The sequence below is a fragment of the Daphnia pulicaria genome, chromosome 2 (assembly GCF_021234035.1).
Source record: "Daphnia pulicaria isolate SC F1-1A chromosome 2, SC_F0-13Bv2, whole genome shotgun sequence".
Taxonomy (NCBI): Eukaryota; Metazoa; Arthropoda; class Branchiopoda; order Diplostraca; family Daphniidae; genus Daphnia; species Daphnia pulicaria.
The window spans coordinates 2,489,577-2,515,600 of record NC_060914.1 but is presented as its reverse complement, the minus strand read 5'-3'; the positions used below and the strand labels follow the sequence as shown (position 1 = coordinate 2,515,600).

General features: G+C 44.2%; 3 protein-coding genes across 6 annotated transcripts in view; 1 reads left to right on the top strand and 2 right to left on the bottom strand.

Annotated features, from left to right (window-relative positions):
• LOC124327110 overlaps window positions 1–26,024 on the bottom strand; it is a 271,197-nt gene that overhangs the window by 143,515 nt on the left and 101,658 nt on the right. The gene's annotated exons all lie outside the window — the stretch shown is intronic.
• LOC124326906 (extensin-2-like) lies at window positions 702–2,290 on the top strand. Its single transcript, XM_046785623.1, has 2 exons — window positions 702–769; window positions 1,909–2,290. Exons 1-2 carry the CDS (start codon window positions 702–704, stop codon window positions 2,288–2,290), a joined length of 450 nt encoding a protein of 149 aa, XP_046641579.1.
• The window catches only part of LOC124326972, a 37,701-nt gene continuing 22,887 nt past the window's right edge, over window positions 11,211–26,024 (bottom strand). The window contains exons 5-14 of one of the 3 annotated variants that reach the window (XM_046785710.1): window positions 22,056–22,393; window positions 21,476–21,560; window positions 20,340–20,462; window positions 19,267–19,359; window positions 17,814–17,996; window positions 17,475–17,540; window positions 13,804–17,261; window positions 13,445–13,676; window positions 13,145–13,305; window positions 11,211–13,033 (exon numbers count right to left, since the gene is read on the bottom strand). In XM_046785710.1, coding sequence (XP_046641666.1) covers window positions 11,318–13,033; window positions 13,145–13,305; window positions 13,445–13,676; window positions 13,804–17,261; window positions 17,475–17,540; window positions 17,814–17,996; window positions 19,267–19,359; window positions 20,340–20,462; window positions 21,476–21,560; window positions 22,056–22,393 — 6,455 coding nt within the window. In that variant the 3' untranslated portion in view covers window positions 11,211–11,317. The remainder of the gene's footprint in view (window positions 13,034–13,144; window positions 13,306–13,444; window positions 13,677–13,803; window positions 17,262–17,474; window positions 17,541–17,813; window positions 17,997–19,266; window positions 19,360–20,339; window positions 20,463–21,475; window positions 21,561–22,055; window positions 22,394–26,024) is intronic. The other 2 variants (XM_046785711.1, XM_046785712.1) reach the window with 2 other exon arrangements.

Below are 26,024 nucleotides of genomic sequence, written 5' to 3'. Positions count from 1 at the left end.
TTTCTTCGTTGACGTTCACCATTGTTGTAAGGCCGACCCTTCACTACAAGTTCATATTCCCCTTTACGCCCTTGCAAAGCAAAAGATTCGTGGCGATGTATTTGTCCCTGCAAATGATGTTGTAGAGTCCCTCATGTTTAAAGCATATAAGGCGATTCCGAGAAAACATAGAGGAAAACTGTTACCAAAAATGGGGAATGTTGGACGTGCTATTAACAGGGCTAGACAAATATTTAATTTTTTTGTCATATAATTTCGGCTATTTCATCAAACGGTATAGTTTCAAATATGGGGCCGGAAGGGTTTTCAAAAATTGGGGCCGGAAAGGACACCCTTCCGGCCCTACCTGTGATTTTCCAAATTAGGGCCGGAATGGTAGGGCCGGAATGGTATAGGGCCGGAACGTCCGAGACCCGACTGAGCATCTCCGTCACGGCAACAACTGAAGTGCACTGTCTGCCACCAACTGCCTTCATCGTCGTATTATCAGTTCTCAACCATGAGTAAATATTATGTTTTTACATGAAGTTTTGTAGCAATTTCTATTTAATTTTCTATGTTTTAACATGCCAGTTATTGTTGAATTTTAATGGTAACATTTAAATTTATTAATTGTTTAGTTAATTATGGCGTCGTGCTGCTGTTGGGTGTTGTATCGTTGATGGCTGGGTCGACCACTGGTGTACCGATGTCTTCTGGGTATGGCGGATACCAAACCGCAATGCCGCCGTCTTACTACACAACAACAATATACGCAACAACCCGAGGGGTTGTCAACTCTAATTTTTCTAGAAAATTGTTATTACCACGCACAGTGAAGTAACCAAAACAGCGCGGTATTCTTGTTAAATTTCCGTACTGTTCCCTCTCTAACCTTTATCCACAAATTTCCAATTTCTCTATGTCCATTTCTTACTCTTATACCTTTTTCCCCTTTTCCATTAGAAAAATTGGAAAATTTGGAAAAACTGGAAATATTACAAGATAATACCCCACTTTTTACCACATTTTCTTTCCTTACTCCCCCCTTTTTTACGTCGAAACGTTGTCAGATTTCACTATCGATGTCCGCGCGAAATTTGAATACGGCTACTTTTGCGTTGCCTGAAGTTCTTGCATGAAAACTGGGACAGCCGCTAGGTGGTTCTTACGAGTATCCTGCGTAGAACCCCTAGCGGCTGTCCAAGTTTCCATGCAGGATACTACTTGCGCTAGTTTTGCTACTTACTCTTTCTTGGTTTTTACCCCTGATCCGCCCCTTTTTCCAGTTTTTCTAATAGAAAAATTGCAAATGTTCCGTGGGTTTTCCAAATATCTCCCCTTTCCTAACTTTCCTGCCGTTTCTCCCAAGTCAAATAATGGCCCTACCCTTTTAACCTTTTTTCAAGTTTTCCTTGGTTTCCAACGTTGGAAACATCCCTCAAAACTATCCAAAAATACGAGGGGTAATAGAGTTGACAACCCCTTGCAACAACCGGTTACTACACTGAGGCCCCCAAGTACTACACGTCTACACCGCCAAGGCTCCAGAGTATTACACTGCAACTTATTGCCCCGAGCTACATCACCAAAATCCTGAGCACTACACTGTGGCTCACAAGTGCTACACCACCAAGTCACCGGAGTACTACACGTCTGCTGTCCCAGCCTACTACACCGAGGCTTAATCTTATTACACCACTAAGGCTCCAGAGTTTTACACCACAACTTATGCTTCCCCGAGTTACTACACCGAAGCCCCGAAGTATTACTCATTTACTCTGCCCCGAGCTACACAACTGCAACTGAGGCGGCCAAGTATTACGCATCCCCGAATAATTACACAGCGGCTGCTCCTTCGTACTACGTTGAACTGAAATACTACACCAAGGCTCCAGTTTACTACACCACAACCTACGCTACACCTAGCTACTACACCGAAGTCCCCAAGTGCTACACCGAAAAGACTGAATATTACACGACCACGTACGCTGCGCCAGGTTACTACATCGAGGAACCCAAGTATTACTCTGCTCCAAGCTACTACCAAACAGAGGCTCCTGTTTACTACACCAAGGTCCCCGAGTATTACACTACAACCTATGCTGCCCCCAGCTACTACACCGAGGCCGCCAAGTACTACACTACCATGGCACCTGAGTATTATACCACTACTTACGCCGCTCCGACCTACTACACCGAAGCTCAAAAGTATTACTCTACCCCCAGTTACTACACCAATAAGGCACCTCAATATTACACCTCAACCTACGCTTCTCCAACTTACTACAGGGACGCTCCTAAATACTAGAGTCGAATTTTCAATTTTAAAAATTATGTTCAAATTTATCGGTCATATCTTAAAAGCTACTAGTCACTGGGAATTGTTGATCTCAAATAAGAAAATAAATTTTTAAATCTCGGTTATTTTGTACGACTTCTCGCGACTTCTCTTGCCACCTTCAAACCTTTTGACATTGCGACGTTTTCTGATTTTTGTTGGATCTTTCCTATTTCGCATGTTGGAGGTGACTATTTCTCTAGTCGCTCTGCATTCCGACATTTTCTAGTGTATGGACGAACTTCATTTACAGGGCAAGTTACGAAAGAAACGTACTGTATAGTGTTTACTAAAAGTTTTTGATGTTAACGGCTCTGTTTTCAACTTAAGTTGGCGTAGCAAAGGAGTTGAAGATAGTGCTTGATTCCTCATAGAATTTAATTTAAACAATCTGGAGAAGATCAGTCACTTGCCGATAACTTATGTAAAATTTTCAAGAAATATACAAGATGCAAAAAGAAACATTATTTTATTATATAAGTTATAAGACACAGCAAACAAAAAACTTTACAAGAAATTGCTTTATTGTCCCACCTCCACCCACAATTCCACCACATTTTACAATCACATACATACATACACACACACACTTAAGTTAACCCGTTGCCTGCCACGCCATACAACCCGTAGGTTGCACTATACTACGCTACGCCATAGAATAACTTTGAAGTTGGTACAGTGTTCGACTCTCCTGGGAAGCATAACTACTTACTCAATTGTTGGGCTTGTGTTGTTGAAGGTGATGATAAAAGAATAAAAGATGTGGTAGGCTCTTCAGCTATTGTTGACAAATACTGACTTAGAACCGGTGTTTGTCTTAATTATCGTAAGGTTTCCAATTACGCGGAGGCTACACGAAAGCAATTGAAATTCTTTGAAGGGCTAAAAGTCAAATGAAATTTCTTCTACATCTGGCGGTCACTTTAGTTCTTTTTCTTATTATTCTCCGTCAATTTATCGTGCAACATTTTTATCAATATTTTTTCATTTTAGTGTGATGTTAATCTTCGTTTACTTTAGACGACACTTATCCAAATGATACAATCCAGTAGGGATATAATTGAAATGTGTACAGTATCCTGCACGGAAACTGGGACAGCCGCTAGGTGGTTCTTACGAGTATCCTGCGTAAAACCCCTAGCGCTCTCTGTTAAGCTGTAAGAGACCTCGTTATTTTAAAACCATCAACCAAAACCATTTCATGAAAATGCAACACCAAACCAATAACATCTGAATGCAGGGTCAATTAGTCATGTCTCAGTTAACGTTCAAATAGGAAAAATTTAAATGATAGTGCACCTAGACAACTTACCAATGATACTGTCATCTTCCAGGTTAGGTAGCTGATCAAAGGGAACAAAGTTGTTGGTGACTGTGGGGACATCTGCCGTCCAGACTCCTTCATCATAAACAGTCTGAGGGTTTCCGAGGATTTCTCCCACCTGAACAAGCATTGATAAAAATAAAGTTTCAATTTCAATCTTGAAATTAAACAAAGTGACCATACCTCAATACCAGGCGTAAGTGGCACGATATCCCAAAGAAGGATTTCGTATCCTTTCTTTCCATCAACTCCAGAAGCAACTACTGATGGGCATACAATGACAAACTGTTTTAATTTAATGATTGTAAACATTTCCAGCAGACCATCCTCGACAAGATGATTGAGGTGTTTTGGCAACATTCCATATGCATAGGAATATTTTCCATCATAGATGACAAGTCCATAACGAACATGTGTAACACTCTTTACAGCTTTGCAACCCTATTGTAAGAGCATGAATTTAAAAACTCTACAAATGCAGTATATTTATTCTAATTTGTTTTACCAAAACTTGCAAAAATACTGGTGTTTTTTGAGGCAATTCCTAATGATGGTCTAGTTTGAAAAATAAATACATTTACAATTACACATAAAATTTGGAAAAAAAAATTAAATAACATTACCGGAATTGCGCCTGTGCTTAAGCTATCCCTCCATGACTCTAGTGCTTGGATATCTTCTTCATTCATTTTCTTCAGGTAACGATAACTTAGCTTCAGCAAGTATACTGCCAAGACGAAAAGTGCGAATGGTGGGAAAACAAATAGAAACAGGAACTTGGGCTTAACGTGCAGCGTTGCAACATTAAGACACATGTAAACTAGATCATGAGTTTTAACAAATTAAAAACAAAAACTAGTTTGATGATATAAACAAAAAAAGATAATTTATTATTTAGCTCGCTTATTTAATCGGAATAATAAAAAAACACCACTTGGTGTACATATGGCAACGCTGCTGTGCTTGGCTTTGTTGTTTGTGTGAGTTTTTCTTCTAAGATGGTGGCGTGCTAGCCAAGCACAAAGAAACCAAATTGTAAATAAACAATCGCAGTTTACGACCAACGATGTTTCGCTGTACAGTTCTGTTATATTAAAAATTAGTTTTATACAGAAACCTGCTCAAGTGGAACAATTTCAAGGTAATTTTTTATATCAGTATGCACTGGATACAAGTCACTAAATTTTTCACTTTTTCCTTTTGTGTCGTCTTGTTGGACCGACCTCTGTGTTTGGCAGTGTTAACCATCAATCAAGTAGTGCAAAATAATTTTACGTCACTGAAAAGAATTTTCAATCTTGCAAAAGATCAAGAGGCATAGGATTAGCTCCCAACATACGGCTTTGAGAAATTTCATGTTGGAGAAGTGAGGTAAATTACAAATTATTGATTCACGAGAAAACATAATCAACAACTTGTCATATTTTATCGTTTGTGCAGATGGTCCTGCAGTTGTGTTTCGTTTAGGAACTAATGGACATTTCCAACTGCATATCTGCTGGATAGGAAAGTGTAACAGCAGCCCGTTCCAGCTACCTCCAGGAAGCAGTCACAACCCACTACTACACTGAAGTTCCGAAATACTAAAATCTCCAAGCAGAGCAGGTCATGTATAATATTTGTTATTATATGCCCGTGTAAATCAACAATCTCCTTCCATCCCTGTACTCTCTCCATTCCTTTACTCTCTCCATCCCTGTGTTCTTCTCTCTCTGAAAAGCCCTGCATGGGGCATTTTTCAGTAGTATGTTGTTCTCCATCCAACCACTCTACTCCATTTCCTTTGTTCTACTCTCTCTGAAAACCCTGCATGGGGCATTTTGCAGTAGTATGTTGTTCTCCATCCAACCACTCTACTCCATTTCCTGTGTTCTACTCTCTCTGAAAAGTACTCTTTTGAATGTACATGTACTCTTTTTGAAAGCCCTGCGTTGGGGCATTTTGCATCTGCCCTCCAAAACCAAAAAAAAATTTCCCATTTATATTAGATATTTGCTTTTTTTATTGGCTGGATTGACGATCTAGTAGTTGACTCGTCGGTTTTCGGACCTTCCTGAAAATCAAGTGGTCGTCGGCTAGTCTTAATGTGTGTGTTTTTTACGATCTAGTGGTTGACTCGTTGGTTTTTTTGACCTTCCTGAAAATCAAGTGGTCGTAAAACACTATTGTCTATTGCGGGACCGTTGACTTAAGTTTAATTCAATTCTTTTTTTTTATAAATTTCCATATCTTTTTTTATGTAATTTGAAATCATCAATGTTAACTATAACTAATAATTATCCTATTTTTTATTTCATTTCCATTCATGTATGACCAATTCGACCTTGAGCTTCTCCACGGAAATGATCATGCGACTCGACGTCAAAACAACAAAGATCCAAGATTTAATTTATTATTACATTTATTTTTTTATATGATTGTTTTTCACTTTAGATCTGTTTTGTTTTCCTTTGTTACGTTTGATGTCTTTGCCATGTCGTGTTTCATTTCTCGAGTATTTTTTTAATCACTTTTACTTTTAGATGCCGCTAAAATTGGAGTTTGGAAACATCTGGTCTTTGAAGAAAAAGGAAGGTAAGTGGAAGTAATAGGAGGAGTTGTTTTTTTATTTTGTACGTATTATCCGGAATGGGGTGGGATGCGCTGAAAACGTGTTGGCAGTTGGTAGAGAGAGGAGAGAGGATGGATGGGATGTCTACGGGAGAGTTTAAAGAGGAGGGCCAGCCAGTCGCCCCAAGACTTTGTGTTTAGGTATTTTCACGCTGGATGTGTGTATTAGGTGATCCCGAGTTCCTACTGCTGCTCTATCTCCATCTCTTTCATAGCATGTTGTTTGTACCAGTACATCAGAATAAGCGACTATAAGGCGGGCTAGGAGGATGTAATCTCTCTGTCGAAAAAAGAAGAAAAAGAGCCGAGTAAATAAAAACTAAATTAAAAATTGGATAATTGGATTGGGGTTTTCTAGACACACATTTCTCAGGTTGCTGTAAGGCCTTAAAAAAAGGTCACCGTGTGCATTGTGAGACATTGTGTATACCCTTTTGTGTGTGTCCGGCTTTTGGAGGCTGATTGGTTAACGTCCAGTTGACACAGAAAATTTAAGGCCAGCCATATAGCACACAGCCAAGGCCCACACATCCACGTACTATTATTATTATTTTAGTGCCATGGGGCGTTTGTACTTTTTCACCCGCTAATAATCAGACGCGACGACCTTTCTATATAGCTCAACCAGTTCAAAGGTCAAGTCTTCATATGCTGGCAGTGTGTAGTGGTAGTAGTAGTTTTCATTTTTTTGCCTCGAGGCCTGTTTCAAATGTCAAACGGTGCGCGGGAGTATTAATAAAGATTTCACGACAGCTGCCGTGATGCTGCTCCGCCTACATCGTTTATATATTACAAGCAATCTGTAATTACATAATATCGCATTACATGCAAATGGTTTTATTGGATTCTGAAGCGGATCGTTGTGACGACCATTTGAATTGGTACAAGACCATATTGTGTAACTAGTTCATTTTAAATAAAACAAACACCCTAAAGTTCAACAACGATTAATTGATTATTCAAATTATACTAGGACGTAAAATTTATAAATGTTGAGAAGCAACGCAAAGATTTTTCATTGCCTCTGTCGTGCTTCGTCAGAATTTAATCACATTTTTTCTTTTCCTGTCTTGATTTTACTAACAACTAAATTTGTCGTGGTCATAAACACAGTCTTTATTACGAGTCCAATGGACTCGGAAGAAATACAAACAGAAGAACAGATCAATTCAATACACACCAGGAACGTGAAAAGGTATATAAGATTTGGAATCAAAACTCAGGACATAAATTGAATGGTTTTCGATACAGAGATAGCTGCTGAGAAACAACTTGAACCAAAACCCGCCAGCTATTAGAGCTATTCTTTTGAGAGCTGCTTGTGGTCATTCTTTCAAGAGAGATCCATGGAATCTATTAAAACGATGAAGAAGATGATTAAAATCTACACAAATTAAATTGCACTTTCCAATTACCTTGAGCAGAGCTATGAAGAGACACCAATTCTTGGAGATGAGGAGGAAGTTGATCTTCGTCGTATGGAATTCCATTCAGACCGATAACTCGTGCACAGAGGCAAGTTAATGGGAAAATGGTGTTAATTAGAGATTCTAGGGATCAACAGACATATTATCATCCTTCCATTCCTTAACAATGTCCCCAAGAATACTTTTAACAGTTTTCCCGCCATCTGCGGCAATGTCGAGATGCACACCAGCATCCACCAGAAACTTGATTAGATCTGCAAAATATTCTGGATCTTCGCCGCACCTTGCCGCTAAAAGGTGGAGTGGTGTACGTCCGTTGTGGTCTATGGCGTTTGGGTTAGCTCCAAGTTTGAGGATTTTTCTTACCACGTCGGGAAACACACATTTTTTGCGAACTACAACATGAAGAACAGTGTCCGTGCGTTCTGCGAACAAGCTGCGGTTGAAATATGAAAAATACTTCTTCAAATGCTGCCACTCCAATTTAGTGAACTCTTTGGTGGAGTGAGTCAGAACGCTAAACAATTGATAAATTAATTCTCCGAGATTTGTGATTTCAAACAAATCTATCTTTCGGTCGAATATACCAAAGGTAACGGTAGACAGCATCGTAGGTTTCGCAAACAATTTAGCAAACATTGCGATGGATTTCACTGTGGCAAGTAAGTTGACATAAGAAAATTGTTTTCTTCCTATAAATCCGTCCCATTTTTTTTCGAATTTCAACTATGGATAGCCAACCTAGCCCAGCAGTTTTACATCGATTCCATTCTTTTCTCAATCATTCAATCAATCAAAAATTAATGGCCAGAAGAATAGATCTCCTTTGCTTTTTTGAAAATCGGCCGCTAGATGGCGTGGCGAAGTGACGTTTGTCAATGGCGAAAATCTTCAGAAAATGTCGAAAAATTTCCAAGATTTTCAATTGCCAATATCTCTGCTAATAACCGTTTAAGATAAAAACGGGGCAAGATGTCTCTGGAATGGGGCAAAATCTTTCATTCTGAAAAATTAGATTTTTTTTAAAGGTCTGGTTTGCCCGAAAACTGATGTCAAAAATCGGAAAAAAACACTACAATTTCTGGGGGGTCCCTTAGTTTTTATTAAATAATTTAAAAACTATGCTAGCTAGAACATTGCGGATTTCACCATTGAGTTTTCCGTAAAATTCTGCACAAAATGGTTGATACGGGGACTGGCTGCGATGCCTTCGTCACCCTTTTCCAAAAATTGTAAACCCCCAAAACGTTTTGGCCTGATTGAGTGGTGGACTCATGTTAAAAAAAAAGTTTCAATGTAATTAAATTAGTACACCACCAGTTTTTTTAAAAGACATAAAACCTAACCTGCACTTTCTGTGAGCGGCATATGGACCTGCATTTTACCCACCAACCGCACGCCGCACCCTGCACTCCAGACTCCGCACTTTACCCCCCGTGCAACCTGCACCTGCAGTCCTGCACCCTGCACTTTACCGACACCCCGTTTCACGATGTAAGAACAACATTGACGACACTGGCGACATCTAGTAATGGGTTTTGGTGTGGTTGCACAGTCACGTCACAGACATCACATGACAGTATGACACGTCGTTCGTTACTTCAAATTCCAAAAAACAATTAAAAAGTTAAACAACGGAGATCGGATAATAAGTTAACTATTTTTAAGTAATAGATCACAGAATCTTTAGTTTCCCTTTCTTATTCTTACTGCATTCTTGCCGCTTCAGAACTCAGAACTCAGAAGGTCCAGTGGTCCAGTCAAGTCCAGTTAACTGACTCCAGAATCCAGAGATTTCTACCACAATTTCTACGTCCTAAGTAATTTTTGTTAATGTAAAAACGCATTAACCTTGTCCAGCTCTCGCTTCATACTTAGCATAGGCATCAGAAGATTCGCATCATATTGGAATTAAGTGACAAAGTTCTAGAACTCTTTATTTTAAAGCTAAGATTTAATGACCATTTAATATCTGTCAATCCATCAAGTCAAATAGTAATCGTCGACATAATGTCGTGAAAAAGTTAAAAAAACAAAACAAAAATAAAAACATTTGCCTCCCGCAAAAGCGTGACCAGGTTGTCCTCCCATGCAGCAGTTTTACTTGACCGCAAACTCTTGCAATTGATCTAAAGAGAGAGGGTTGCGTAATTTATACACAGCCAAGTCTTGGTGGTAAAATTGCTTCATGAAGGAACGCCAAAACAATCCAAATGCGGGATATCCGCTTTATTTTCACTTTCCAACATTGGAACTGCACCCAGACCGAACGGCAAATTCCATTGTGGCGATCATGATAGCTTATTCAAACAACAAAGCGCCTAAAGAGTGAAAAAAAAAACTAAAACACAGAGAGAGTGGATTTCTCAATAGATTAAGATATTTGAAGTTATTTTCCATTGATCAATCGAGCAGCTGCTAAATCGAAATGGACAGTCTTATTTGAAGGAAAAAGGGTCTCCGTTCCAGTATGGTAATGATATCTGATATTATTCAACTCGTCGTATGCAGTAAAAGACCACATAAGAATTATTAACAGCAAGGCCGGCGAATCGAATTGATTTCAAACACAAATTGCAGCTGACGATGAAAACGGCAACCCGAGGTTTCATAAAACGTTCACGTGCATTACGAGGAGGTCAAACCTGAACGAGCTGCTGATACTACTACCTGGCTATCCATACAGCCAAGGAAAGGGAAATCTTATCTCTGTGCAAGTGTCCTACATATAGCCTTGAGTTAAGCTGCAAAAGAAGGAGAGAACAAAAAATCGATCACATCGTTGCGTACCAGAGGTCTCTCACATTAAAAATAATTTAGAGCTGAAAAGGGCGAGAACAGAGACTGTGCAAAAGGCTGAAGAATTTCAAGTATGAAGGTGAAAATTTAATTACACAAAAAAAGAACAGCTTATTTGTCTAAATACTTGGTAACTGATGGCGTACATAATTGATCATAAATAAAAGCACAGCCTTTCGCTACTCCTAAACCCGTTGTTGGAATTTAAACTCCGTTTCAACAACAAAAAATTGCCCATAAAAACTGCTGGTAGAATGTTACAAAAAAAAAGTCACTGATCAGTAAACGAAATATCTATAACTATGTATGGCACCTCTCATAACCTTCCTAAACATACACAATAGAGTATAGACCTATTAATACAGAGAGTCTTACCGAAAAAAGGAAAATCGCTGGCGGCGATGTTGCAGGGTTTCACAACAGACACACAGCACATGAAGAGGCAATTACAGGTATGAAAGGGACGTACCGTACATACTGGCGCAGTCACGTACCCCTCCAGTCAAGGAAAAGGGAAATCTCTTAAAAGGTGTCAAAATAGCCTTGAGTTACTAAGACGAAGACAACGCCACACGCACAAAAAAAATCAATTACCATAGGCTGATTACTTTTGACCAAACTAATTTTCCAGTTGTTGGAACAATACCAAACTTTCCTCGGCGCGGGCATCCGCTTTCATTCCTGCCTGCAATGCACACGACATACACAGGAGAAAGAAACGAGCGGTCGATTCGAAAAATAGCAGTGTATTATTATTATTATATTAGTCAGCGCGAAAAATTTCTGAAAATTGGCAAACGGTTTTCAAACATTAAAAGACGAACGAGAGTCGGGCTATTATTTGGCGGTTTGCATAATTCGTTTGCAAATGAAGGCGGTTTCGTCCAGCAGCAAATCGAGTATGGCCTCGGCTGTTTGGTGTTTGACTTGAACTTCTTCGCTGGAGAAATCCGTCCAGAACTTCTCCTCGATTTGCAATTCGCGTACCAGAATTTCATCAACTCGATCGCGTTTCTTCTGCGACCACCTGGCCAGTTGGCTTTCGCGAAGCAAGCGCGGCTGGTAATTCATTTGGACTAGCACGGCGCTTTCGACGGCCTTTACGAGTTCCATGCGCGACCGGATCGGTCGGCCACCCACAAATTTCTGACCGGCCAGGAATGTGCTGCGTTTTCTCAACTCCGCCAAGTGGAGACGAGATAAATCGGCTAACAGGGACAAGAAAGCCCTGCAATTGTCTTGCCATTCAGCTGGCTGATCCGATTGCGATTGGAGATCGACCGTAAGAAGCTCATCCGGAATGGGGATGTCTGGCTGCGAGTGGTTGTCGAGTAGGAATTCTGTAAAGCGCTTACAATATCGAGCGACATCTTCTTTGGATTTCGGAACGATTTGTTTGTTTTCCGCCACGACTGGTGAGCGGATCTTTTGCCAAGTGAGGGCCTGGCCCGGCGGAGTGTAAGGCGGAGGCGGCTTGTTGGGTATCTCCCGCAAATAGAGAACCGATCCGGAGCTCAACCGCTGGATCTCCTGTTCAATCCGCTTTTGTTCGCGCTCCAGGGCCTCGGCTTCCTGGATCACCTTGTCGCGATTTTCGTCCGGAGCAGAGTCCGGCAGAACGGGGGCCACTTCCAAGTCGTCGTCGATCCATTCGTTGTCGAAACGCAAATCATTGAGTTTCGATTCGAGAGCGTCACGTCCCTCGGCGCTGGTCAAATCGCAAGGCGGAGCAAATGTGTTTCCGGCCGGATGACTGATTGGCGAATGTCCATCGTCGGGACTGAGAAGATCGAAAGTCGTGGTCAGGTACAACTGGGAGCGATTCTCCTTGGGCACTTCCGTCGCCGAGGTTGACAGCAAAGCGCTGACACGTTGCAACACATCCGCCGATGTTTTACTGGACACAGGATCCACCTCCTCTGTCTCCTTTTTCTTCTTCAGGAGGCAACGCATGGCCAGAGTGATGGTTTCCTCCACCAGGATGTCCAAAATGGATCTGGAAATTTCTTCCGCCAATTCTTCTCTGACTTGAACGTCACTTTTGATGATCATCGTTTGATTGAAAAGATCCGTTCGACCCGAGTCGGATATCTCGGCCTGGTTATCCTGGGCTGCCGACGGATCGGTTGATAGTTCCGAGAGAGATTTTTCCGATTCGGCGGATTCGACAACCGGCAACATGGTCGCTTCACCTTCTTCAACCAGCAGTTCACCTCGGACGGATTCATGGTCGCTCAGCTGACCGATGGACTCATCCGCTTCGGTTTGAATTTGCGTGCTGATGGAAGAGCTCCCCGAGGACTGTTCTACTGCTTTGTGTTCCGTCGGTGGAGTCTGTCCTTCCACCTCCAACGACTTGGCCGATTCCGATTCCGAAATCTTGGGCTCGGATTCCGATCGAGCCGACGTTGGCGACTTGGCCTCATCGGCGCGGATGAGGGCTCGCGGCTGACGGATGACAGGTCGGACAGCTAAAACGGCATTGGCGGTTGCGCCCGTTTCGGCATCGGCATCCAGCTGGGAACGAAGGTCGGTGATACAACGGTCGTAAACCTGGCGGGGGAAAATAATAGGGTGTAAATTCCACGAGTCACGGGCCACGTCAGTGAAACAAACGAGGAAAAATGATCCAACAGATAAATAAGAAAAAAAAAAGTCCTTTACCTCAATCTGTTTGATCAAGGCACTTTCTTGGGCCTTAAATTTCTCCTTGCTGAGCCTCCTGTGTTCGGTCTTCAAACGCTGGGCTTCCGTTTGACGGCGCTGGAGTTGATCTGTCAAGGCCAGTAGGCGACTCTCGACATCGCTGACGTCAGACGCTGTTTCTGCAAAATGGAAACACACAGTTATTATTATTATTATCCGACGAGGGAATCAAGGCGTGAATGTTCTGATTCACAAACGACGCCTAAATGATTCACACACACAACAAAATAGGGATGGATAGAAAGTTGTCTGGATTACCATTCTGAGACAGGTTGATGGAATCGTCCGAGCCGCTCGAGTGCCGACGGCGGAATTTCGTCCGAAATCGTATGCTGTCGGCGGTCGTTCTGGGAGACAAGGGTGCACGTAACCGGAGATTGGACAAGGCCGAGCCGGAGTCGTGACCTTCCAGTTCGCTGCGAGTGGAGCGGCTAAGTTGCTGGCTCACCTCGGCGTCATCGTCGACCGCTTCGTCATTGCTGGAAGGTGGCTGTGATTTGTGCAAACGGAATATGGACATCAACACGCCATGGAAACGTTATAATCAAATTAGGAATTTAGGCAACAAAAAACAAACAAAACAAAAGAGACAAAAAAGAGAAAAAAGAATAACCAACCTGAATGTGAGCGGCTTCGCTGATGACTTGCTGGAGAGTGGAGGTGGATGACGAATCGGCCAGCTGGTCGATATTGGAAGCTTCACCGACGATGGAAGCCGACGTGTCCCCTGCACCGACGGTCGAATTAGAGACAGCGCTCACGTCCGTCTCCCAGGAACTGCTGTCGTAGTGCTGGTAATCCGACGATGCTTTGCTCCGCTGCTCCTCTTTCTTGTGCTGGCGTCGTAGGGCTTCGATGCGCGCCCGCTCCTCCTGCAGTTTCAACAGCAATCCGCGCTGTTTCTTTTTTATGCTGGCCGCCTTGTCACGCTCGCCCTGGGCCCGCAAAATGCGCTTCTGCATCTGTAGGAGCTCCAGCTCGGCCAGCGTTTTCTCGACCTGCGCCTTCTCGCGCAGCTTGAGCAGTAGCCGCTGCTGTTTAGCCTCTTCCTGGAGCAGAACGTCGACTGCTTTGGGTGGCAGCACCGAAACGTTCGAGAGCGCCGACGAATCCAGCCCGCTACGCTCCGAATCCGATCCGAAATCCGTTGAGCGTTTGGGCGACTGTTGACTGGCGGATTGAGCGGTGGATGCCGCCGCCCCCGCCTGGGATTCCGTGGGCATTTCGGTGGGTATTTCGGGCGAACTCCGCACGGAAGGTTCGTCGAAATCGGAGCTGTACGTTTGACGACCGGAATCCAATGTTTTGCGGGTCTGGCTCTGAACTCGATCCACTTCCATGGCCGCCTGACTGCCTTGCAAGAAGACGGATGCATTGGCCGCCAGCCCACCTCTGACATCTTGAGCGATGGATCGCAGGGCATCGGTCTGCGCCTCGAAAAACGTCCGCGTCTTGGAATCGATTTGAATGCGAAATCGTTTCGACGAGTCTTTTATGGCGGAATCCTCCAGACGGTCAACGTGCTGGATCGAGCGGTAGAGGCTTTCGTCGCGCTGGATCTCGGCCCGGAGCCGGGCCAGCAGCTCGTCCGATTTTTTGGCGTGTTCTTCCGCCAAACTTCCCGGCTGCAGAGGCTGGACAGTGCGTGACGACGGAGTCGTGACTAAGCGGCTGGTGGTCTCGTTGACGACATTTTCCGTTCCGATGGATCGCTCACGTTCGGAGCGATCGGAAGACGAAGTGGACTGCTTCCGTTCCGTATTGATTGCGCTCGAGTCCGAGTCGGAATTGAGAGTCAGCGGGGAAATGGCTCGCGGAATGGGACTCAATTTGGTGGAAAACATGGAGCGATTATTGGAGTCGCTTTCCGCCGGATGAGCTGCCAACCCACTTTCTGTTATACTTGTCGAGTCCAGCGGCCTGGCCAGCGAGAAAGTCGCCTCGAACGAGGTGTACTGCGGGGTCAGCGTCAGATAAGTGGTGTCCAGTTCTTGCGGGATTTGGCTGGCATCCGTCTCGTCATTGGATGGCGGATTGGCCACTGGGGGTGGTCCCGGATGACTTTCCAGTTGATTGGACATTCTCGAACCGGCCTCATGGACGCCGGTTCGAGAACCTGACCCGTTTTTTGGCAACTGGATTTCGTTTTTCGATGAAGAATGGGGCGAGGATGAGGAGGAGACGCCAGGCTGGGCGAGCTGGGCGTTTGCGGTGGTGTAAGTGGCAACTTTGGCGACCGCATCCGGCACAGATATGTCAGAAACGGAGAGTCGTGACTGAAAGTCCGAGTCGGAGGAATTATCGTTGCCCCGCGGGATCCGTTTCATGGTCGCTTTGAGCTCGTCGCTAAGAGCCGAGAGAATGTTGTACGGCGCCATCGCCGGAAGGGGGAAACCGTCGGCACCGCTAGCATCACGGCGGGCAGCAGCTGCCGGCCGTGAGGCAACTCTCTTCCAGCTGTTGGACCGCTCCGTCAACGGGTTGGGATCCATCTGCAGGATTTCGTTGAAGTCGCGAAAGTAGGTTTGCGGTTCTTCCGCCTCCCGTCCGGCTGCACCGGTTGGACGATGTTGTTGCGCAGGCTTCGGTCGCGCTTGGGTTTGGCCGGCGGCCGCAGTGGCTTCCGGAAGACGAGAAAGTCGCTGGAAAAGAGAGCTCAACTCGGCAGCCTCTTCCGTGACGTATCTGGAACGCCCGTCACTCGGCTTAGGGTCCGCTTTCGATTGTGACGCCACTTCCGGGCGCTGGCAGACGGTGGGTGATCCATTGCGCGATCGCCTGTTGTCCAACTGGAGAAATGCGGCCAGGTGATCAGGAAGCGGATGGTATTCGGTGGAGGCGGTCGTGTCCAGCAGCTGATACGGTTGTGGCTGCTGCTGCTGCTGTACCGAAGAGATGCGCGTCGGGGGCGTCGGTGGTGGGTGGGCGACTCGTGTGGGTCCATCCGGAACCGTTCGACTCGAAAGAGATGCCGACGCGGGAGGTGACATTGGAGCGGGCGGATGGAGGGGAAGGTGGGAAGGAGGAGGAGGACGGAATGAGGTCATCTTGGTTGGGACTTGTCTCCTTATCTTTGGTAATTCCTCCGGCCCTGGTGATGGACGATAAGAAGAAGATGGAGCAACGTCCCTCGGCCGTTCAACCGTCGACGGATGAGCCTCATGTACCGCCGGAGTCTTGAGCGACTGGAATGAAGAAGCTTCTAAAAGATTTCCGATGTAATGTTCCAGATCTTCAATTTTCTGGATCAAATTGGTCACGGGCTTGGGTTTGGTATCATCAGCTGCTGCTGAAGCCGGATGGGCGCGCGGAAGGAATCGCGATCTCGAAGACGATTCCGCCGAGACGCTGCCAGTCGAGCGGATCCTCTCCATTGTGGACTGCGATGAGGCCACCATCATCTCGGGCGGCGGCAGCTGTGCAGCCGTCCGGCCCGTTGTGGCGCTGGTAGGGACCGTGTGAAGCCAATCGGTGCTGGAGTCGTTTACTTCGCTGCGGGCCGTCATCTGAGTCGCTTCATCGGTTGTTTGTCGCACGCCCAGCATCGGTTCCGTTTGAACACACTTTTCCCTGCTGGCCTCCTGCTCCCGTGGCTTCTTTTTCTCCGGTTCTTTATCGACCTTCTTCGTCTTCTCTCTTTGGACAATCTTTGGAATGGAAATGATCTTTTCCGGTTTGGGTTTGTCGTTTGTTGGATCCGGCCCAAGTTTCGGCTGCTGCTGTTTCCGTTTGATTTGAACCAACGGTTTGTCCGGCAGACCCAAATCTGAGCGTTTGATGGGACTGATGCGGGTGTGATGGCAAACGTATCCGGCCGATCCTTTGGTGGCCTTCTCCTTGCGCTCCTTCTTCTGTTTCTGCATGTACTGGCGAATCTCATCGCGATCGTAGTGCCGGACGCGTTCCGCCTTCCCGTTGTTGCCCGGGTCAGTCGTCAATTCTTGTTCTTCGGGCACGGCCGGCAGGTCGACGATATTGTCGTCTAGTCTCTCCAAGTGAATCGGAACTTGTTCCGGCGGCGAATCCTCTTCCAGCAAGCCGACTGCTGCTGGCCGACCGACATCTGAATCGATTTCTTCCCCGGACAAAACAAGTTTAGAACAATTTTCAGATTCAAAACGAAAACTGATAGCACAAATTATTAACTAAGCGACTGGATGAATTTGTTTGAGAAAGTTTCGCCAAAAGGAATGACCGCAAACATTTTTCAACCGAAATTACACCGAAAAAGTTTGTTGTCGTTATTTCATAAATTTGATAAAGAAAAGAAGAAAGAAAAGAAAAATACCTGGCGGAACCGGTTGAAACGACTCGTCCACTTCCGCTCCATCAACCCATTGCGGACCAAGATTATCTATACAAGTACAGAGAATAAAGGGGTGGAAAGAGTCATGAAATAGTAGTAGTAGTAGACTAGTAGTAGTACATTAACACTAAAAACATTCTCTTTTTTCTTTATGGATTTTTCTGGGTTACGAGGGGAAAAGCAAAAAATATTTTTAAAAGCCATTCGAAAAGGTTGCGATTATTCTTATTTCTTTCTTCTTTAAGTACGTACTTTCCCCATTAAAAGAAAAATAAAAAAATCAAGAGAAAAAAAAGGGAAAAAGGACATATTATTATTTACTGGATAAGTCTGTCGAGTTGAGCGGCATCGAAGCGTGACCAGAGTTTTCTCCGTCGGCGCTGCTGACGGCCAAGCAGCTCTCGACTGGCTTGTCCTCTCGGTCGTCGTCGTCATCTTCGCCGCCGCCACCACCGCCGTCACCGACGTGGCCATCCAAGTCCTGTCGACCACCTGCGTTACCGCCTACATCAATAAATGTCCATCAACGAGGGCATCAGTGCGGCAGCCAAGACCAGAAAGAGAAGAGAAATTTGGGAAACTCGTAACCATTAAAAAAATGCGTCTTTTTTTTTTTCGTTCAAGAAAATGGAAAAAGAAATGAATCAAAAAATGATAATAATGAATAAATATTTTTCTCATTCATCCCGGATTGAAAAAAAAAAAAAAAAAAATCAAACAGGATTTGCGGATCGGGAAAAAAAAAATAAAATAAAAATTTCCCGACCATTTTTGTATTATCGCGCTCGATTACGTCTGGTTTTATTATTTCTGGTCATTGACGGCGGAAAAAAAAGAGAAAGAAGAGAGAGAGAGAAAAGGATAGAAGGAAAAATCAAAGGCGATAAATCAGGGGGAAAAAAAGAAGAAAAATACTCGCGAGTTTATCTCGGCTTCGTACGTCTCAAGAAAATTCAGCAACGACGCAACGGCGGTACAGAATCAAACGAACGCTCACGCAACCGTTCCCAATTTCCCACGGATGGCCAAACAAGTCTCTTTCACCGCATTCGTCATTACCTCCTCAACACACACATTTAATGCGTATGCACGTTCCAAATTGTTTTCGTTCCCATTTTTATCAATTTATCGATAAAAAAAAAATAGAATCGATCCAAATTACCCCCCAAAAAACCCACAGAACATAAATAAAAAAGCCAAACGAAATGAAATCGGGAAAACCGAAGGTTTCGACGCGAATCGCCCAACAGATGTTTGCCGATCACATCCAATTCAATAAAATGAAAATCAAATTTCCTTTTTTTCTTTCCCCCCACGACCAACTAGTTTAATCGTTTTATTGCTGATCGAACTAAACCAAAGCGTCAACTCGATTTCATTTCTTCTTTCTCTCTACCCGAAAAAAAAAAAAGATTTCGATAGTTTTTTTGTTGGTAAGGTTTTTCTCCGGGGGTTAGAGGATTCTGATGTCATCCACCGAAGAAAAGAGAGAATGGAGGAATAATAAGTATACATGCCCCGATGTGCTATCAGCCTACTCGACTGTATGCTGATGATGCGCCCCTCTTTTAGATATCAAAGGGAAAAGAAGCTGGACGTGTGGGACTCCATCATCCCGTGCGGGTTTAGCTGGCGATGATGATGTTGATCGATTGAGCGGAAGCGAACCTCTGACAAGATTTTTCATCGTGTGACTCTCTCTCTCTCTTTCCTTTTTTCTTTTTATTTTATTTCTCTCCCCTCTAGTCAAATATCGTCTCTCTCTCTCTCTCACCTGCGGTCGGTTGTCGCTGCTCAATCCTCGGGTCGTGGTCGTGGTCGTGACTGCTGGCGGTGGCCGATCCGCCTGGCGTGATTTGAGTTTCACCTGCTAATCGAAACACACAAAATGCGTTTGGCGGGGCTCAGTTGAGATCGCAAGACACCACACGTATCTACCACGTAACGTGACGTCGACAATAGAAAATGCGCAAAAGGGACAAGAACAAACACGACGCACACATTGCGCAACGCGGATCTCCCCCCTAGCCGAAAGAGTTAAGCGCCAACGACGACGACGACAACCGAAATTTAAAATCAAATCGTGGAAGCCCTTTTCTCTCTCTCTCTCCTCTCCTTTCACTCTCTACCGAGTCTTCCACAACGCCCACGCCCCCACCGTTCCGTTTCTGGGCATCCGCCATCTATCAGTGCCACACGTATAGACTCTACCCGCGAGTGTGTGTGTGAGGTAAAAGAACGAAACCGAATGAGGTCGTGTGTCATCTTCTTGGTCAACGAACCAAGTCGCCCAAAAAATGTTTGGAAAATGATCATCGTCGAATTGTTTGGCCATTTCGATTTGAGCCAAGTTCCGATCGATGAGCTGGTTGATTGTTTTCGGGAGTCACGTCTCTCCCCCCTACTTTTCTGGCGTGTGGTGGTGGTGGATGTCGCCCACACGGGTGCGAGCGTGCGGGTTATAGAGGATGTGCATCATCATTATCATCACGAAAGAAAAAAAGGAGAAAGCATTTCTAGAGAGAGAGGGAGAGAGGAGTACCCGCACAGAGTTAGTCTTCCACCACCACCACCGCTTGGCTTTTGTTGAGTTAAAATAGAGGAGGAGGGAATGTGTGTGTGCAGCGGTGCGCACAGGCCGGCTGGCAAACATTCTCATGGCGAGTGAAAACGGGCAAACCACCACATCCACCACCACCACCACTCGGCCGTCCCTATTTTTATTTTATTTCGGTTTTCCTCGTCTTCTTAGTTATTACTTACATGTCATTGATTATCTTCGGTGAAAAAAAAAAAAAAAAAAAAAAAATTGCGCAAGGGCGAATAGGCCGCAAACGATTTCGTTACCTGAGACCAGATGAGCATTGCGCTCCGTCGACGACGCTCGGCTGGTGGCGTAAATGCGTTTGAAACTGCTCACTCGTCCAGTGGTCGGCTGTTCCCCGTTGGTATCACCGCTGCTACCACCACCTGCGACAAATTCATTTAAAAAGAAGATAATCCATCAATAGATACAAAACTCATCACGAAAAAAAAAAACGAGATTCAACATTTTTACGGAATATCACGAATCAAAAATGCTTTTAGAATTTCCAACAGATGAATCCAATGATAGCAGAACTTCGTTTGGGATCGAGCTAATCAAAGCAGAACCGATCTAAAGGCTCTTAACGACTTGATCACGGAGGAGGAAAAACGAATCAACCATCACGAATGAAACAACAAAAGCGAAAAAAAAAGAAACAAGAAATAAGAAGGTGGGAAGGTCTGGCGGATATTTCCATTTTATGGGATCCCATTAGTTGTTTGTTTCTTCCCTTAATTGGAGAGCGCAGCGAATGAGATCAGCCGAAATAATAAAAAAAATCAAGGAAAAACAAAAAACCAAACAAACAAAACGAATGCGCAGGAAACGGTGGGACTCTGAATGAATAAAAATTGTTATTCGACAAGAGACCAATAAACCCCTCCACGCGATACCACCAATCTCTCTCTCTCCCCCCCTGGAACAAGTGAAAGACCCCAACAACAAACAAGAAAAAAAGGGAAACTCTTCTCAAATATGTTTAGCGTTCCAGTGCGATACGTGTGATCGATTGCGACAGATGGATGACGTTGTGCATCAACCCCCTTGTCTTGTTTCTTCTCCCTCCTTCGACTTTTTACGCACCAGCGAGAGAGAGAGAAAGAAGGGTGTACAGTACATACAACAACAACCACATTTGATAAAACACAGTCCCCCCCTAGCGCATCAAAACGGTCCGGCCCGGCCGCAAAGATGAGCAGCACAACTCTCTCTTTTTTTTTTCTTTTTCTTCGACTGACATTTTGTTTTCTTTCCTTTCTGTCTCTTTTTTTACCAAATAAGATAGTAGCTAGTATGGAATAACCAAATTTCGATGTGTGTGTTTTTCTTTTGCTATTTTCGTTTGTTTGTTTATGATTATTTGTCACGGGCGAAGAAAAAAGTAAAAGACACGCACCTGTAGCGCTCTGGTTGTCGACGGCGGTTGCTCGTTGATGTGGCTCATCGTGCCGGATCGTTGGCTGGACCTTCTCATCATCCAACTATGAAAATGTGCAACGTCAATAACATTTGACAAAAGAGAAGAAAAATGGTCAGAAAATAAAAGAAAACATTTTTTCCCCCAAACAAAATAACTGGAAAAAGCGGTTGGTGGTGGTGGGTATTCATATTTCTTTGGATATATGGCATCGACATAGGACTTGTATCGTGTGATTTAAACAGATCATTTCTCTCTCAATCTACGCTAGGCTGAGCACACTGCCGACTCACGTAACCGTGACCACGGTTGGGCCGTGCAACAGCTGGACTAGATTATCAACTGGGCAGCCCATTAAGGAGTTTTGAAACGACACCACCACCAACCTGGGATGCTGATTATTCAATGCTTATTACTACACCACCGAGACTAAGGTGCAATTTAATATTCGGCCGTCGCGCATGGACGTCCAACTGTCACGTTCGTTTCTAATACGGTCCGTTTTAACCTTAACCCAAAAGAGAGAAATTTTGTTGCTGGTGGACGGTTGATCGTTTACGTTTGATCTTTGTTGTTGTTGTTGTTGTTGTTGTTGGGTCCGTCTCGTAGTGGTGGCAGCAACCGGCCAAAACGAAGGACCGTGAGAAGGTTCCGTAAACTGCGAAGCCATTGGCGCTGGTGTGAAATTGGTCGTGCATGAAATCCACGGCCTTCCCGGCACGGAATAAGTTGCGAATGCTGAGGGTGTCACGTCGTCGTCGTCGTCGCTGTACGCCATCGCCGCCGCCGCCGCTCTTGCGCTAGCGCCGCCCGCGTTTAAACAATGGGAAACGACCGTGTCACGAACAGGACGACGTCGGCCGTGTTTCTCTTCTTCAACTCTCGAACCTGCGGCGTCTGTTCACACAATCGGCCAAAAAAAGAAAAAAGAAAAAAACCAAAATAAGAAACGAGAATGAATTTTCCATATTTTTTTGCGCGGGATAAAGAAGAATAGAAACGAATTGTAATTCCCACCAAGGTTAGAACACCCTTGAACACGTGATAATGGGGGGGAACTCTCCAGTTTCTCTCTCTCTCGTCTCCGAAGAGAATATAACCATAAAAATAAATATACAGGGAAAAATGCAACACACACAGAAGAAGAATCGGCAAATAAAAAATACGAATGAAAACATGAAAAACGCACGAGCCCACCCCTTGACGGAGAAGATGATGGAAAATCGTGACGAGCCCATCCTCACCGGGGCTGGAGAAGAAAAAGAAACAACAGCCACATGCATAATCGAATCGCGAGCTCTGCTCTTTCGACGTTGGTTCGTCTTATTCTTTTGGGATAATGTCGATGCGCACCCATCGACACGCCAACTGGCCAGTCGACATCATCCGAAACGACGACGACGACGACGCCGCGATACTATCGCGTAACCCTAAATCACTTTTCTTTTGAATAGGAGTTGTGAATAAAAATGATTTGGCGACTCCAAGGTTGACAATGGCACAATGTCATCCTCATTTTTTCGAAGTTCCCGCCCGAAAATCATGACAAATGTCAGAAATTATTTTGGCGCGGTAATCATCAGCCCTTGAACCCTTTTGCAGGGGGTCTTGGCCCGTCATTGGATCAATTTCCTGGCATTTATAATGCCTGGGCGTCGCCTGTTTTATGTGCGCGTACCGGAATCTGATTTTCCTTTTTTCCCCCGACGATGTTTGTTCCTTGAGAAATTTTTTTGTTTCCCTCTTGTTCTTTACCAGTCACGAAAGTACACACACACACACACATAGAGTACACAGGTGCGCGTACGCTCATTAAGTGAATAAATCATTAATTCCCAGTTGGGAGGAGGGGGGTCTCGATTCTTTTGTTCCTTGTTGTTGTTCTTTTCGCATGACGTGGCAGGAAAAATTGCGCACCGACAAGAAAAACTTGTTGCTGGATGTCGTGACTCTGATAAGAACGACGCAACAAAAAAAAAAAGAGGAGGATTCACCTTCAAAAAACTGGTGAAAAACGCGGACAAGTGCGCGCACGGCAACTGCCAAACAACTAGCCAAAAAAAAAAATAAGGGGGCAAACCACTTCCTAGACATATTCTTCTTCATCATCATCGTTTAGAAGAAGAAGAAAAAAGAGACGAGTCTCGTTAACTCGTTTAAATACTTTCCTAAAAAACCCATTTTTTGGGTAAAGAAAAGTCGACTGGATTATTATGACGATTCGAAATGGAATCGGAAAAATGTGCGCTGAAATCGAGTTCAGCACATCTTGATGGCCTCATTGGCGTCGAGCTATTTAGATATATATGTGTGCACAGTAGACTAGTCAGAAGACATTTTTTGGCTGCGACGGGGGGCTTTCAACCGGAGATAAAAGAAAAAAGAGAGAATTAAGAAAATTCGAATCATAAAAAGATTTTGAAGAATGGCTTCTTTTTCGTCTTCACGGAGGAGGAGGCCATTAGAATAATAAGAGAAACACTGAAAATTCCGTCGTGTTTTTCTTTCAAAAAAAAAAGAGAGAAAGAAAAGACAGAAAAGAGTAATGTATGGATTTATGATCTCTTCTCGAGTTGAGCTTCAACGAATGAATGGTCATCTTGGCCAGTGAAAGTCTTTTTTTTTTCTTTCGTTGTTTCCCCTTTCGTCCTTTAAAGACAAGAGTCGACGTGCGGTGTACACACACAAGCGGCGGCCATACATTCACGTCTTCTCTCTTCATTCGGAACCTCGTTTTTATTTTATTTCATTTTTGTTTTCTTTCTCTTAAAGAGACGCGCACGGTGACGACGGTTTGGATAATAAAGAGAGTTGCCATCGTCGAGAGATGCTTTGCTATACGACAGACAACAAGCCCGAAATGACGACATCCTTCAGGGCAGAAAGGAGAACCCCTCAAAAGCACTCGACATTCTCCGAGGAGGACGAGGACCATCATTCAAATTGCGCGCCAGAGATTTCGCAAGAGAAACAAATTAAGGAGGTACTCGTCGGTTCTCTCTCTCTCTCTCTCCGGTGGATGAAAGACGTGCAACACACAATCGCGCTCACTTTCTATGAGCATTGCGTATGATATATACGCCTGCCTGTGAGATGTTACAACAGCCCGAGAATCTCGTAAAGGCCCGCAGAGACCGCAGACGAAATTTTAAATTCACGAAAGAAAAAAAAAAAAAAAAAAAAAAAACGATTGTTTCGACCATTGAATCGCCATTTAGAATTTTCATTTTTTTCTTTCTTCGATGCATAATTCAATTTCTTTTTTTCTTTCTTTCAGCGTGTGTGGAAAGTTTGATAAGGCCGGCACACACATTTATTTTGTCAAGTTCTTTTTGTTCAGCTTTTATTTTTTCGAAGGCCCAGAACGCCATTATCGTAATTCAATTGCGAGTAGACCTTGGATTTGATTCGTGACATGTAACCAAACTATAAAACAGTTAACGATTGTGTCGATGGAGAGTGTATATCTCTCCAAATCTAAACTACCCCGGCTGCTATACAGTACTATAATATCCTCGACCGCTCCATTAAAAGCCGGTGAAACAATGGGGACCCCGCCGATGGTTGGCAGCCAGCAAACGGGGGGAACAATACCGTTGCGCAATTTTTAGTTATTTATTTTTTTTCTTTTGGAATCCAGATAATTCCACGCAGGGTTGCGAGCGGCGATTAAAGTTCGTGAGTCGAATAAAAACAAGAACTACACGATGGCAAAACCGCTATAGAGGACAAGAACGCGCACGAGAAATAAGCGCAATCGCTCCGAAAATAGATACACTAATAAGTGAGAGTGTTTCCATCCAACCCCCCACGCGATCCACACCCTTTTTTGCCTTAAATCCTCACCTTCCACACGCTCCGTGAGTGCTGGAAAAAAATCTAACAAAAACTTTTTTTTTTCGTGCGGCCATGATCCCAATATGTCCAGCGTCGAGTGCGCTATTGTCATCAACCGTCGAAAATCGGCTCTAATTTATTGAGGTCCAAGGGTGAGCAATTATGTTTTGAGCAATCTGGAATTACCTGGACTCGCCACTTTAATGGCGGACAATAAAAATTGGAATTGGAATGATTTTACAAGTTGACGTCGTCCCCGATTTCCAAAACCAGAAAATGCGACAATTATTATTTTTTCCTGAATGAATCGGTTAGCACCACGACAAGAAAAAAAGTGACAATGTGTTGCACAGTGGCTGGCCTCTTGACTGACGGCAAAGGTTATCAACTTGATGTTTGATGGACGAGTATTTGTCTCTCTCTCTCTCTCTCTCTCTCTGCACTGCACTGCAGTCCAGCAACTCGGTGAGAAAGAGAAAGAAAAAACAAGAACCCGGAGGAGAGGGCACGGTCGACGTCATTCAAAGTAGGTTAGAAAGAGAGAGAGAGAACGAACGACTCTCGGTGAGTGTGAGTGAGCTCCTTCGGGTTCACCTGAAAAACGACCGAGTGTGTAGTACTTCTCTTTCTCTCTCTCACTCTTACAACACTGAAAAAGACGTAGTAATTATGCACGCCGGTGCAAGTGGAT

Bases quoted from the DNA above. Each gene is read 5' to 3' on its own strand.
- LOC124326906 (XM_046785623.1), top strand. From the start codon at position 702: ATGGCGGATACCAAACCGCAATGCCGCCGTCTTACTACACAACAACAA. The intron at 770-1,908 runs GTTGTCAACTCT...CGCTACACCTAG, and splicing joins TATACGCAACAACCCGAGGG to CTACTACACCGAAGTCCCCA.